This window comes from Hibiscus syriacus, unplaced genomic scaffold (genome assembly GCF_006381635.1).
Source record: "Hibiscus syriacus cultivar Baekdansim isolate YM2019G1 unplaced genomic scaffold, ASM638163v2 tig00112350_pilon, whole genome shotgun sequence".
NCBI classification, from domain to species: domain Eukaryota; kingdom Viridiplantae; phylum Streptophyta; class Magnoliopsida; order Malvales; family Malvaceae; genus Hibiscus; species Hibiscus syriacus.
In genome coordinates this window covers 234,658-248,389 of record NW_024063311.1, presented here as the reverse complement: position 1 = coordinate 248,389, position 13,732 = coordinate 234,658, and the positions used below count along the sequence as shown (strand labels likewise).

At 36.4% G+C, this 13,732-nt stretch overlaps 1 protein-coding gene and 1 pseudogene across 2 annotated transcripts; one reads left to right on the top strand and one right to left on the bottom strand.

Moving 5' to 3' along the window:
* The first annotated feature begins 1,216 nt into the window (after positions 1–1,216).
* Positions 1,217–6,153, top strand: LOC120178466 (casein kinase 1-like protein 10). 2 transcript variants are annotated; one of them, XM_039184301.1, is made up of 14 exons: positions 1,217–1,896; positions 1,975–2,015; positions 2,877–2,946; positions 3,030–3,178; positions 3,261–3,356; positions 3,583–3,653; positions 4,002–4,063; positions 4,177–4,240; positions 4,310–4,394; positions 4,495–4,621; positions 4,776–4,849; positions 4,953–5,016; positions 5,187–5,320; positions 5,458–6,153. In XM_039184301.1, exons 1-14 carry the CDS (start codon positions 1,821–1,823, stop codon positions 5,734–5,736), a joined length of 1,392 nt encoding a protein of 463 aa, XP_039040232.1. In that variant the 5' UTR covers positions 1,217–1,820; the 3' UTR covers positions 5,737–6,153. The 2 variants fall into 2 exon arrangements, with proteins under 2 accessions (XP_039040232.1, XP_039040233.1); XM_039184302.1 differs by lacking the exon at positions 5,458–6,153 and having other exon boundaries at positions 1,218–1,896; positions 4,953–5,068.
* Positions 6,154–7,054: 901 nt separating this feature from the next.
* Positions 7,055–11,860, bottom strand: LOC120178465 (annotated as a pseudogene).
* Between the last annotated feature and the right edge of the window lie 1,872 nt (positions 11,861–13,732).

Sequence of the window (13,732 nt, the reverse complement as noted above, 5' to 3'; positions counted from 1 at the left end):
CTTAAGCAATATCAAGCTACTTACTACTTGAACCAACCCCCGGTGGTAAATCTATACTATTACTTTATAATATCGTTTCTTTAATTGTTAACTTATCTTGTTAATATTACGATCTACTTATACAATATAAAACTCTTTTAGTTGTGCACAGATTTAGAACCGTTTAATGAGTGAAAATAGATTACTGATATTAACTCTTTTTTTTAGTTAATATATTCTATTTTTCTAATGTTAATCTCATCCGTATTTTTTTGTTTATTCAACTATCCTAAATATATGTAAAATTAGAAAGAATTTTACAAAACTAAACCAACATTTATTTTAAATGGGAAGAATTGAGAATGGGACATGTGATTGAGGTGGGGATAGTGAGAAGAGTAGTCATTTTTAGGGGTATTATGATTGGATCAAATTCAATAATTAAGAGGCAGAGAATGGGGCCTTATACTAACTATTAAAGTTAATCAAACACTAATTATTTTACATTTTTGTCTAACCCTCCAACATGATACAAGTAGAAGAATCCAATGATTATGAAGCTGTGAAGATGATAATATATATATATATATATGCGTGAACAAAATATATATTAAGAAAATATCTTTATTAAGTGTTTATTTTATAATTTTAGTTATAAATTTTCATTATAATTCGATTATTTTCTATTTTTAATAAAATCTAAACTTTTTTTAAACAAATTAGTTTTATCAAATATCTTAACGAAGCTAAATCTAACAACACAACAAAATTAATATTTTAAATTCCTTTAAGAAATAATATTTTATTTACATCAAACATATAATTATTCATTGAAGTTATCTATAAGCACCACAAACAATACAATGAAAAATGGTAAAAATGTTGCTTTCTCAATCCAACACAAAGATTAAAAGGGATAAGGTACACTACAAGTTTCTCAAACTATACTCAAATAATATTTTAGTCATTTTATATTTTATAAATCATAATTTTTTTATAGTCATAAAATTTGTTTAATTTAAGAAATTATTTTATTAAAATTTGATTGATTTAATAATTATTTTATAATAATTTGATAAATTTAACGATAATTATATAAAATCTATGTCACGATAATAATTTTATAAATGTTTGATAGATTTAATAATTTATAATCATTTAATAATCATTTTAAAGACCAAAATTAAAAGTAAATTTTGTTGAAAAAAACCTAAAAATACGAAAAATTCCACCCAATATCATATTCAGAGTCATTACTTTCTCTTCTTCAAATCATCCGGTTTTTCTTCCTTTTTTTCCTTCAAAAAATTTCCCGAGAAAATTGAATCCTTGTCCTAAACCAAGACCTGTAGATCTCACCCCGAATTCTTGCCGATAAATATGTTTCTTTTAGATTCTTTTCCCATATTCCTCCTTTTCCGGGGCACATAAAAACATACTTTTTTCCCATTAATAATATCTAAGTTTTATTGCTCTCAACCTTTTTGTTTCCCCATCCGGAAAATGCAGCTTGATGACCCTAAAACGCATGTTTTTGCCGAGCTGATCAACGAGCATTCGTTAATTTTCAATCAAGTTTCCTACCTTTGTTTGGCTCCTTTAGTCACTTGAAGGGGTAACTATTTTTTTTTTATAATTCTTGGAGATTCTTACAAGGATTCAGTAATCTGGGTTTTGTTTTCCTGAGTTGATAGATAACAATTTTGATGGATCTGAGATGTAGTTTGAGGAGAAACGGTTTGAGTCAATTTCAATGTTGAAAGTCAATTTCAATATTAATAAAGTGGAATAAGAAGGGAGGGTTTCTCTTTTATTGCGATAAACTAGAGTAAGATTCGATCATGGAGCATATTATCGGTGGAAAATTCAAGCTTGGTCGAAAGATTGGGAGTGGATCATTTGGTGAACTTTATTTAGGTATTTTGGTTAATGATTTTTAATTTCCTTCTCTCTTTTCAGTTGCTTTATTAATTTTTGATGTATATGTTTTTGCAGGCATTAATGTACAAAGTGGAGAGGAAGTGGCTGTTAAGCTGGTAAACTTTTTGGCGTTTTATTGCTTTTCCCCAACTTTAATTAGTAATGGTGGAAGTATTTTTCTTTATTTTTGTTTACTACAGTGTATTGGTTGATCACTAGATCTGCTAAAGTTGATGATCGATTTAGCTGAGGATTGTTGCAGTTGTATTTGATGTTATTCTTTGATGCATTTCTTTGTGGTTTATTCGCATACTGGTATTTCATATCATCGATCTGCTGTCGGGGCGTAGACTAGCTCATTAGTTGATTTATATGCATTTGCTACTGTGGATATGCTAGATTTAATGTTTGTATAGCTATTTCGTGAAAGGAGATCTAGGGGGACATCAGTAAAATTTTAAGTCCAAAGAAGTTCTTTTATACCTGTTGAATTCGAAGAAAATCAACTAGTGGATTTTGTTGTTCTTTTTTAAGTGGTTAACTGAGTTGGACTTGGAGTTGGAGCTTAGATGTTTGCAATTAGTTAGAGGTTGCTCAGAATATAACAATATGGAGTGAGCTATAAGGGCATTGCTGGAGAGTTATATCGATGCTTGCTTTTTATAATGATAGAAAGGATAAAGGACTTACGGGGTAAAATTTTGTTTGACTGTGACTTACTTTGAGAATTCTTAGGGTTTTTTCCGTGGGACCTTGTATTTTATTATAGGGACGGAATCTTCAATTATTTGAGCTGCTAGTTTCTGGTGATCTGCTTAAGTGCTTAAAGAGTTTGTCAAGTAGTTTAGTTGTTGGATTGTTGTTGTACTTCTATATTTTCTTTTGCCACTTGATACTTTAATTGAGTTTCACGATCATGCTGATGTTTCATGTTTGAAGTTTTGGATCTGTCATCAATATGTACTCTTGTTTCTCAGGAATCTGCCAAGACAAAGCATCCACAACTTCACTGTGAGTCAAAGTTGTACATGCTTCTTCAAGGGGGAAGTAAGTTTTGAATTTCTCTTGATCTATATATTATGTTCAGTACTAATCATTGAGTAGTTTACTTACTTTCTTTACGTGTACAGCGGGTATTCCACATTTAAAATGGTTTGGAGTTGAGGGTGAATACAATGTCATGGTTATTGATCTTCTTGGACCAAGCTTAGAAGACTTGTTCAACTATTGCAATCGGAAGTTTTCTTTAAAAACAGTTTTGATGCTTGCAGATCAGTTAGTAAGTACGCTACCTATTTCAGAAGCTTTAATCTAGTCAGTTGGCTGCCTCACTAATAATTTGCTCTTTCTTGTTGCTTCAGATAAATAGAGTTGAGTACATGCACTCCCGGGGTTTTATTCACCGTGACATAAAGCCTGATAACTTTTTGATGGGTTTAGGGCGCAAAGCAAATCAGGCATGTTGTTCTGTTTAATCCCTGCAGCATATGTTTTTGGTTAGATAATTTCAACAAGGTTTTCATGCAAATTTTAATTCATTTGAAATATAATATCCCTAGCAGTATTGATCTTTTTACCTTAATTGAAATTCAGTTTGACATATTAGTATTGTTCAAGTTGATATACACCAGGGTCTTTAAGTTTCTGTTGTTGAATTCCATTGTTTCCCATTTTTCATTGCAGGTATACATAATTGATTACGGCCTTGCAAAAAAGTATAGGGATCTTCAAACACACAAGCACATACCATACAGGTAAAAAGTTCTTGATGTTTTTACTTGTAGCATTTTGATATTTTCTTTGACCGAGTGTTATGCGAAAAGAGATGATTAGAACTTTCATCAGTTATGTTTTTCAATTATTGTTAAACTTAAGGCATCCTTTTTGGGATTTCTAGACTTAAGAGTGCCTTGTAAACAATTTGGTTTCATATAATTAGCTATTTTGCGGAAAGCTTGATATTTATTATGCTTTTACTTTTAGCCATTAATTGTCAATTCTTCCATTAATGATAGCTCTCTATTGATATCATGTTATACGTACCACAGTGATCTCATGCCTAGCTATGGTTACTTATTAAGTTGTCCGTTTTTTTCTTGTAGGGAAAACAAGAATCTTACAGGGACAGCTCGATATGCAAGTGTTAACACTCACCTGGGAGTTGGTGAGTGAACTTACTGCATCGGGATTCATTTGTGTTCTACTTTCAGTGCATCCCTTGCCATTTGACTTTTTTGGCTTAATATTTGATCCGACTATGCTCCGTGGAACTTGCAGAGCAAAGCAGGAGAGATGATCTGGAATCTCTTGGTTACGTGCTTATGTACTTCCTCCGGGGAAGGTTGGTTGCTTACTTCATAAACCTTTTTAAATGCCGAGTCACATCATTAACTTTCTTGTTCCCTGTCAGCCTCCCATGGCAGGGTCTGAAGGCCGGTACCAAAAAGCAGAAGTATGACAAGATTAGTGAAAAGAAGATGCTTACTCCCATAGAGGTACCATTACTTGCTGTTAATCTGGGAAATTCTACTTATTATCCGTGTTCTAGAAATTGAAAATTGAATGCATGTATGATATGTAATATGCCATCTTCAGGTCCTTTGCAAATCATTTTCGTCTGAGTTCACATCGTACTTCCATTATTGTCGATCACTACGGTTTGAAGACAAACCAGATTACTCGTACCTGAAAAGGCTGTTTCGGGACCTTTTTATTCGTGAAGGTTAACTTGCTCATATATTGTTCACTTTTCTAATTATTAAAAATTTGATCGATCTCATTTGTTCATTACCACAAATTTGGATGAGATATTTTATCATAAAATCTGTTTGATTGAACTCCTAAATTAATTTGGTTTTGATAACTAACTGATGCAGGCTATCAGTTCGACTATGTATTTGATTGGACTATACTGAGGTATCCACAGGTTGGCTCTAGCTCAAGAGCACGGGTCAGTGATCTTTAATTCGAAGACCTTGATTTTCATGGAGATACTGATTTGTTTTTATTCGTTAAGAATTCCGATACTTATATTTCTTGTTGTTCCTCAACAGCCAAGCCCAAAGCCAGGTTTAAATCCCCCTGGAGCATCTGCTGAAAGAACAGAAAGGCCTTCTGGTCGGTTCCTTTTCACAACCCAATTTGGGAATATATTCCGACAATTTAACTGGTTATAAATTTTGACATAAATATCATATTTGAGACACCTGACTTGTCCATGTTCCGACTTGGGTTTTTCCTTAAATTAGTGAACTTACATTTATTATGCATATCTTTATTTACTGCAGTTGGACATGAGAATCGAGAAAGGTTCTCTGGTGCAGTTGAGGCATTTGCAAGACGAAACGGCTCTGGCCATGGTTTGCATGGTGATCACTTGAGATATAGATCTTCAGAGGATTTGACATCATCAAAGGAAGCGGTGAACAACCTTTACTTGTACATCTTACTTATTGTTTTCCATTAAATTTTGCTTTCTTTCTTGAAAATCAAAGTTTAATGTGTTAGCTATTTGCTACTGAAGTTAATGGATTTTCTTTTTGAACTTCTCTACTTCAGCAACCTGATTCTGATAGGATTCGCTCATCGAGAAATGATAGTGCTTCAAAGAGGCCTGTCGTATCAAGCAGCCGACCTGGCTCCTCTGGTGAGCCTAGTGAGATTCGTTCTAGCAGATTATTCTCGACCAGTGGTCGCTTGTCAACGACTCAGAGAGTTCAACCCGGTTTCGATTCCAAAGCATCATCTTTCACTCGTGCTGCAGCCACTAGAGGTGGCCTTGATGATACCCTACGGAGCTTCGATCTCTTGACAATTGGAAGTGGAAAAAGGAAATAAACGACAGATTCAACTGGTAAGAAGAATTTTCCCTATTCTAGTTTCTTCTGATGGAGATAACGGCACTATAACGGCATTCACAAACCGTTATATGCGTCTGTTACCGAGTTCCATCACAACAATCTCTTCAATGAATTCTATCCCTGGAAAAAAAAATATCGATCCGTCTTCTCAAACCGTTGTCAGGCAGTCTTGCTTGCTGTTATGATGCTTCTAGACTCGGGTATAAGAAAGAGATGAAAGATCCCATTTTAGGTAACTATTCATATGTTTCCAGCACTCTAGCTGTGTAAAAAAACCTTGATGTTTTATTATGCAACCAATCTAAAGGTAAATGTTGCTTCTCATGTCTCATTTCTGTGTAATATTATTTATATATAATATGTATATAATGCTTAATAAATTAGTAATATTTAAGCTCGTTTCACGTTGGGAGAAGTTTGTGATGTTTGTTGAGATAAGTATACGAAATATCATCCATCATGATGTCATCATGTATGCTTCTTAAAAATGATTTACAAAAAATTCTAAAAGTATAAAAATGGTGGATGAAATTAAAAATTCGAATATCAATGAGATTAAAAAACTTTTAGGCATTAATTTAGGAGAATGTATCTAATTTAGATGCCAAATTAGGTATTTAAAAAATTTTAGACACCAACTTAGAAGAAAATATCTATTTCAGATACTAAATGTTTATTTAAATCAATTTAATATGATTTGAAAGTATGATAGTAAATTTAGTTGGGGGGGGGGGGGAGATCAACAAAGGAACATGAAACCGGTTGACTGGTAAAGCTTTAACAATCACTAATCTAACCATGCTATGGCCTTTTAATTTTATTTAATTAGGTTAACAATTCACTTAATGATGTCAAAATGGGGTCTGTTTCAAATGCAACAGCAAATTTCGCCGGTGTTGATTCTTCAACGACCAATTTATGTTTCCCTCCACAAGTACCGGGCCACTTTCTCCCTCGAATTGTAAAACATCGGTCTAACCCTTCGTCTTAAGGTTCGACCACTTTGTTCCAAAGAACTAATGTCAACAACAGAGGTGTTATGACAAGGTATGGTTTGCAGCACCTTTGGGTTTATAGTTGAATGATAGGAGTATTGGCATAATGTTGAAGTGATCAGTGTAGGTCTAGAACTACAGTAGATGGATTGTACTAGATCAAGAACCTGTGGTAAGAAAACCCGGTTTATTTACTCGAATGCATTACTCGAAGAAAACCGGTTTTGGCTCGAATAAAATTATTTTAATTTATAGTGAAAGAATATTTACTTTCATATATCTATGATTAGTACTGTGATATTACAAAAGAACAATCACCTAGCTGATTCAAGAGACAATCTCATAATGTCAGCTCACTCTGTTTTCTCTTAAAAACTTTCCAATGAGAACTTGAAATGTAAGATGTGGCAAAACAAAAGCTACTCACCAAGTAAATATTAGCTTTATCGCTAAAATCCCACAGGCACTGCCGAACTGTGTCGGGTCATTTTCTATAATGTTCTCCGGGGGCTTCATGTTGCGGTGGCAAGATGTTTACGAAGCTCCCTTGAACAGGTTGACTTGCAGCTGAGGCAGACTCATCATCCTCTGCAAAATATATAGACCAATGTATGCCTTGGTCATACTACAATATCATGCCAAAACTTTCGCAGCTTCATAGATTGCATAAGCCACAAATCGGAGCTCGGCCGTGAAAAAAGTACGATAATAGTAATAATGTCTTACCGAAAAGGGATTTGATGGAGGGTCTCTTGGGTTTCGAGCTGTTCTTTTTTAGCTCAGCTGCAACAGAAAAAAATAAAAACGAGTTGAAAACAAAGATATTGCCCTTTGATGAAAGATTGAAGGGACAAAAGCAACAGAGGAAGCAAAATACCTATGCCGGGTAACTGATTGCCATTTACGATTTCAAAGTTCTTGTATGTGTAGCCCACAAAGAATATATCCTTGGATGAAAGCATCTGCATCAAAGGGTAAAATTAACCGTGTTGAATTAGGTTGAGTTCGATAATGTCCGAAACATGATGAAACATAACATATAAATCAAAGGAAACAGGCCAGTAAATGGCATGTTCCCATGATATATTTCACATGAAACAGGCTTCGTCATTTACGGAAAAGTAGCAATTGTATCTACACTAACCTTTCTCCATGGACCCGATTTTGCTGCAGATGGAATTTGGTTGTCAACCTGGTGAAAAGAAAAGAGAACAATAAGAATATGTCTAAACAGGTTGCCGCATATTTAAACGTAGCAACACTAGTCTACCTCTTCAAACTTCTCAAAATTTTGTGTGTCCAACTCATCGTTGACTTCAGGAATAAATGCAGCTTTCATTTGATATAATTTGTCCCATTCAACACCTTTAAACCATGGGTGAGCCTGAAAGAAAAAACAAATCCAACTAGTTAATTTAATTATTTGCATTCCATTTTAAAACAAAATCGAAGAATCTTAAACAGAACACAACACACACCTTAATTTCATTGGCACCCTTCGTTCCAAGCCTTTGCTCGACATTACATAAGAGTTTACTGATAAGATCTTTAGCTTCCAGGGATAGTTTTGCTTCTTCAGGAAATTTTAAGTGTGTTCTCCAATTTACTATCTGGAATATTTAAAACATAGAACAATAAGAAGTGTTAACTACTTTAGAGTTGCAATATAGAAGCTTATCACACAATGTTCATAAGTAAAGACGGACAAAAAGTAGTAATAACTTACCTTCCGACAGGTCGACATTGGCTCATCGGAATAAAAGGGTGGATATCCGACAAGCATTTCGTACATGATAGCACCAAGAGACCACCTGGAAAAGTATAAAAAAACCATTATAAGATATCTAAAAATATATTATCCTAAAAGAAGACCTCACAAATTATATATATTTTCAAAAAAATGTGTTTAATATACGAACCAATCACATTCCATTCCATATCCTTTTTTCAGCAAAACCTCTGGAGCAATATAGTCGGGCGTGCCAACCGTAGAATATGCCTGCGTATAACAAAATTTAAATGTTTAAGCAACATTATTTTGCAATATCAACAAAAAGAAAAATGAAAGCCCTCTAAATGAACTTAGCAGGAAAAAGAGGTGAGCGTGTGATCTTTCTATAGAATATCTAAGGTAACTAAAAGCTGAGAAATATACAAGCCTTGCAAATTCTATCGAATAAAGCCTGAACAATGGAAAATATGGAGAAACAAGTCTATAATTTCTTGCTTTCTAAACTGAATAGTACAACCACTAATAATGATAAATAATGTTTCATTAACTACATGGTAGTCGAGTAATTACAAGCATCCTTCTGTTCCTCTGCCAATGCTGCAGTTGCTCCTGTTGTGTGCGTTTTGGTGGAGCAGGTCGTCCATCACTTTGAAGAGCCCCACTGACAATAGCCATGGAAAAGTCCTTTTCCTGGAGGTTACTGCAATCTAATGGTTTACATAATCCAAAATCCGATAATTTCATATAACCGTTTTTATCAAGGAGCAGATTGTCAGGCTTGATGTCTCTGCAACATGTCAAGTAGAATGAGTTTTACCCTTTAGTGCAAATTCAGGAAGACCGTTACATAAAAGTTTATGTAGGTTTAATGTCACATCAACTCACCTATGAATATAATTATGTTTGTGAATCGATTCAATCGCCAGGACGGTTTCTCCGACATAAAACCTGGCCTCATCTTCGGTTAGTATATCCTTCCGCATCAGTAAAGTCATCATATCCCCCAGGTAAATATTCCATGATTAGATATAGATACTCTTCGTCTTGGAAGGAACAATATAATTTGACAATGCAATTACTGTCAACCTCTGCAAGTAGATTCCTCTCGGCTCTCACATGTTCAACCTGACAATTAGAAATGCAAACTAACGAATTAGCATCGTGGCTCAGAACACGTTATGGCAATTTTATAGCAGGCTTGAAATGGAGTACCTGGCCTCTACGAAGCATTTCGGACTTCTTAAGCTTCTTCATGGCATAAACATGACCAGTTTCCTTCTCCTTACAGATTCTAACCTGTGATCAGAAGAAGCAAAGTTAAAAGGAACACAGAAATCTAGTGGTAGACATAACATATCAAAATTTTCTCAATTTTGGCAAGTATATCGAAGCAAGAGCACAACTAGAAGAAAGAGAATAACCTATGTGATGATGTACAAAACAACGAAGAGGTAATTACCTCACCAAATGCACCCATGCCTATCATGGTCAATGGCTCGAAATCATCGGCACCCATCTTATGCCTCTGAAGACGCATGTATTCTGTTTCCTTCTTCTCTAAATACTTCAGTAAGTTGTTTTGTTCTTCCTCAGAAACTTCAGCATCAGCCAATTTCTTTTCTAGAATATCACGTCTGCGAAAAAATCACAATTACCTCAAAATGGTCATCCCTGATCTTCAAAAAGAACTACCGTAACTTTCCCCGCTGTCCTCTGATCACGAAACTTATCCTATCATGCTGTATATTTTTCTGATTATACATTATGTCAAACATGCTACAAAGTATCTATATGAGATAATTCTACCAAACTGTCAGTCCGCAGTATAGAGCATGTTGCAACATTATTTGTAAATTATACATGTGGAAAATTAGTTTCCATGAGAGGAACTAAGCTAGAATTTAAATCATACCTCTCCTTTCTTTCCTGGAGGCTTTTCATCTGCTTCTTGTAATGGTCCTCGATATACTGCTTTGCAGCAGCAACCCGCTGTTTGGTGACATTTGATGGCGCCTCTTCACTTGTTGGTGGTTTAGACCCCTCCTTTGCTTTACCTGCACCTTCTTTCTTCTTTGAAGGCCGTGACTTATCTTTAGCTTTCAACTTGTTGAGCCAACACCTTGAAGTTTCCATCGGTTTAAAAATACAACCCTTACGAAAGCCACTCTCCTAGATGTACATTTTAGCTCAACAGTATTTATCAAAACATCCAACAAACAAATTCTGCAAAGAAAAAGAGCCAAATACGAGTAGGTTAGATTAGAAAAATGGGAAAGCAACATTATGAAAAATTTTAGGTTTATATCAGTTGTCAAAGGATACGACACAAACAAACAGAGATCGGATAATTGCAAAAAGAAGCATTCTAATTATCATAAACCTCATGATCTTTAATGTCTCACCAAACAAATAAATACTATGTTAAGCTTAGTTAGTTGTGACATACTAGCAGTAGGCAGCCAGGTATGAATTATTAGAAACTCTTTTGCACATTGCTTACCTACCAACATGATTTTTCCCAACACTTTCCAGCACCTAAACAACAAAACAGACCTAAATTCAAAACCCAAGTCCCAACTAAGAACAAGGCAAAGAAAAAACAAGTCGAAAAGCATTATTGGTCGACACTGAAAAAAAAACTTATCACGATATGGAAACACTTCATCATCAATTCATAACAAAAAGTGAAATGATGATGTGATCCTCACCTAGTTACCAAGATAAATAAAAAAAATTAGAAAAAAGTTAAAGCCAGCTAAGTTGATCAATATAATTCACACAATTCAAATCAGATACACTCGGAGGAAGAGTTATATCTACAAAAAAAAATAGCATCAATATAATCCATAGCAGTTCAAATCAGATATTATCGGAGAAAGAGTTAAATACACGGGAAAAATGGAGCTTTTTGCCCTCCTTTTTTTCCCTCCCTTCACCAACTAAACAGAACAATCAAAATCCTACACTAAAGATAATCTAAGAGTTGAGAATCAAATAACAAGAATAAACAATCTAAAAACCCAAAAACACCGAATCGACTTTCAATTGTCGCGTGTTTCTCCCCAACCAAATTCCGAATCTCAACCCACTCAGAACTCACGGTCGTACACAAAACTTTAAAATGAACAAAAAAAACCCAATTAAGAGAAACCAAAAATAATTGCAGTAATTCAACTGAACACACCATTAAATCACTGTAAAAACTGAACCGGAAGGATTGGGCAGAAGAGACGATGGAACTATCAGGTTTGAAATTGCAAAGAATGGTGAAGCAAAACCCTAGAGATGAAGAGAAAACAGAGAGAAGAGAAGATTGAGAAGAAATTGAAGCCCATTGATCAATGATTTTCAGGCTTTAATTTTTCCAGAAGTTGGAGAATGGAAGCTTTCTGTCACGAAGGCTATTTTTCATAGGGCTATGTTGGCCCACATTAATCTTGGAGGTTGATAGAATAGTGTAGATTATTCTAGAACACTCAAGACTTATACATATTCTAGAAGCATTCTATAGTCTTCCATGTCAGGTAGGAAATAATGGAGAATTCTAGAGAATCTCTCCCTATCGTAGGATTAAATCAATCTCCACCGTCCATTGAGGAGGTGGGATGCTATAAATAGGTGTAGAATCCTCATTTGTAAATCATCCAACAGTTGTAAGCATTCAAGCATTCAACAAGTTTTCTCTCTAAGTTCTTTCCTCTCTTCTTTGTTTCCTTGCCAATCCTTTCACTAGCAGGAGTTCGAGTGAGGCAGACTTAGTTATCGCGAGGGGCGAAAAGGAGCTAAGGCCGCACGAGGCTTATTGAGCGATTAAGTCCGTGACAGTTGGTATCAGAGCAGGTTAAAGCATCGATATCGTGCACGTATCTTGTAGGAATGGCCGGGAACTCGAACGAGTCGACTGCTACCGAGGGACGTGGAAAAGAAACTACACCCACCAACCCGAAGAAGAGCACCAACGAGTCAACTGTTACCGAAGAACGTGGGAGAGAGTTGCACCCACCAACCAGAAGAAGAAAAGGGACCATAGTAAGGCTCGCGAGGGGAACTCACTAGAACCGATTGTGGCAGAATTCGGGAAGAGGCTGGAGAGGGTCCAGCATGACTTCAAGACGCTGGAGGACCATGTCTTGGAGCAAGTTAACGCGCTCAAGGGGAGTGCCAAAGAGACTAGCAATGAGGTAGAAGTTCGGTTCATACGGCTAGAAGATATGATCCAATCCTTACGTGAAAGCATCGAGGGGATGCGGGAGGACGTAACGCTCTGCAAGAGAGTCGCCGTTAGCAGGAGTGCTAACATCACCATCTCCAACCCGAGGGTCGAGTGTCCCAAGTCGCAAGGGTTCAACGGGGCAAGGGACGCCAAGGAAGTCGAAAACGACCTATGACTGATGGAGCAATACTTCGAGGGAATCGGCCTTAACGACGAGGCCGCCACTGCCTTATATCTTTCAGATACTGCTATGTTATGGTGGCGTATGAAACATGCCGACATTGAGCGAGGAGCTTGTCGGGTAGATACGTGGGATGAGTTCAAGAAAGAACTAAAGAAGCACTTCTATCCCGAGAATGTGGTCTACGAGGCTCGCAAGAAATTGCGGGAATTGAAACAACGGGGTATTATGTGGGACTATGTGAAAGAATTCACAACTCTTATGCTTCAAATTCCCAATATGTCTGAAGAAGATCTATTGTTCTATTTCATTGACGGACTACAAGGATGGGCCAAGCAAGAGATGCACCGTCGGGACATTAAAACGGTTGATGAGGCCATTGCTATCGCCGAGTCACTCGTCGACTTCCAACCCTACTCCCACACCAATGCGACGAAAAATAAAGATAAGTATCCAGCCAAACGCCAAACGTGGGGGAGAACGGCGGAGAATTACCAAGGCAACCGAGACTGAGATCAGCGAAGGCCACAAGCTAAAGAGGGAGATCGTGATCGACGTCCGGGCCGAAGGGACTATGAAGAGAAGAAAAAGGCCTTCGTTCCCAAAGGAGGATGCTTCTTGTGTAAAGGGCCGCATCCGATGAGTAGCTGCCCCAAACTTGGTTCATTGTCTGCCATCGTCGATCGTCAAGACACAGAGTCTCAAGCTGAGATGGGGTCACTCCAAGTTCTAAACGCCTTGAAGGTCAAGCCATTGACACCAACACCGAGTAATGGGCTCATGTATGTGGAAGCGGTGATCAACGTGAAGCCGACAAGAGCCATGGTGGACACGGGAGCTACCCACAATTTA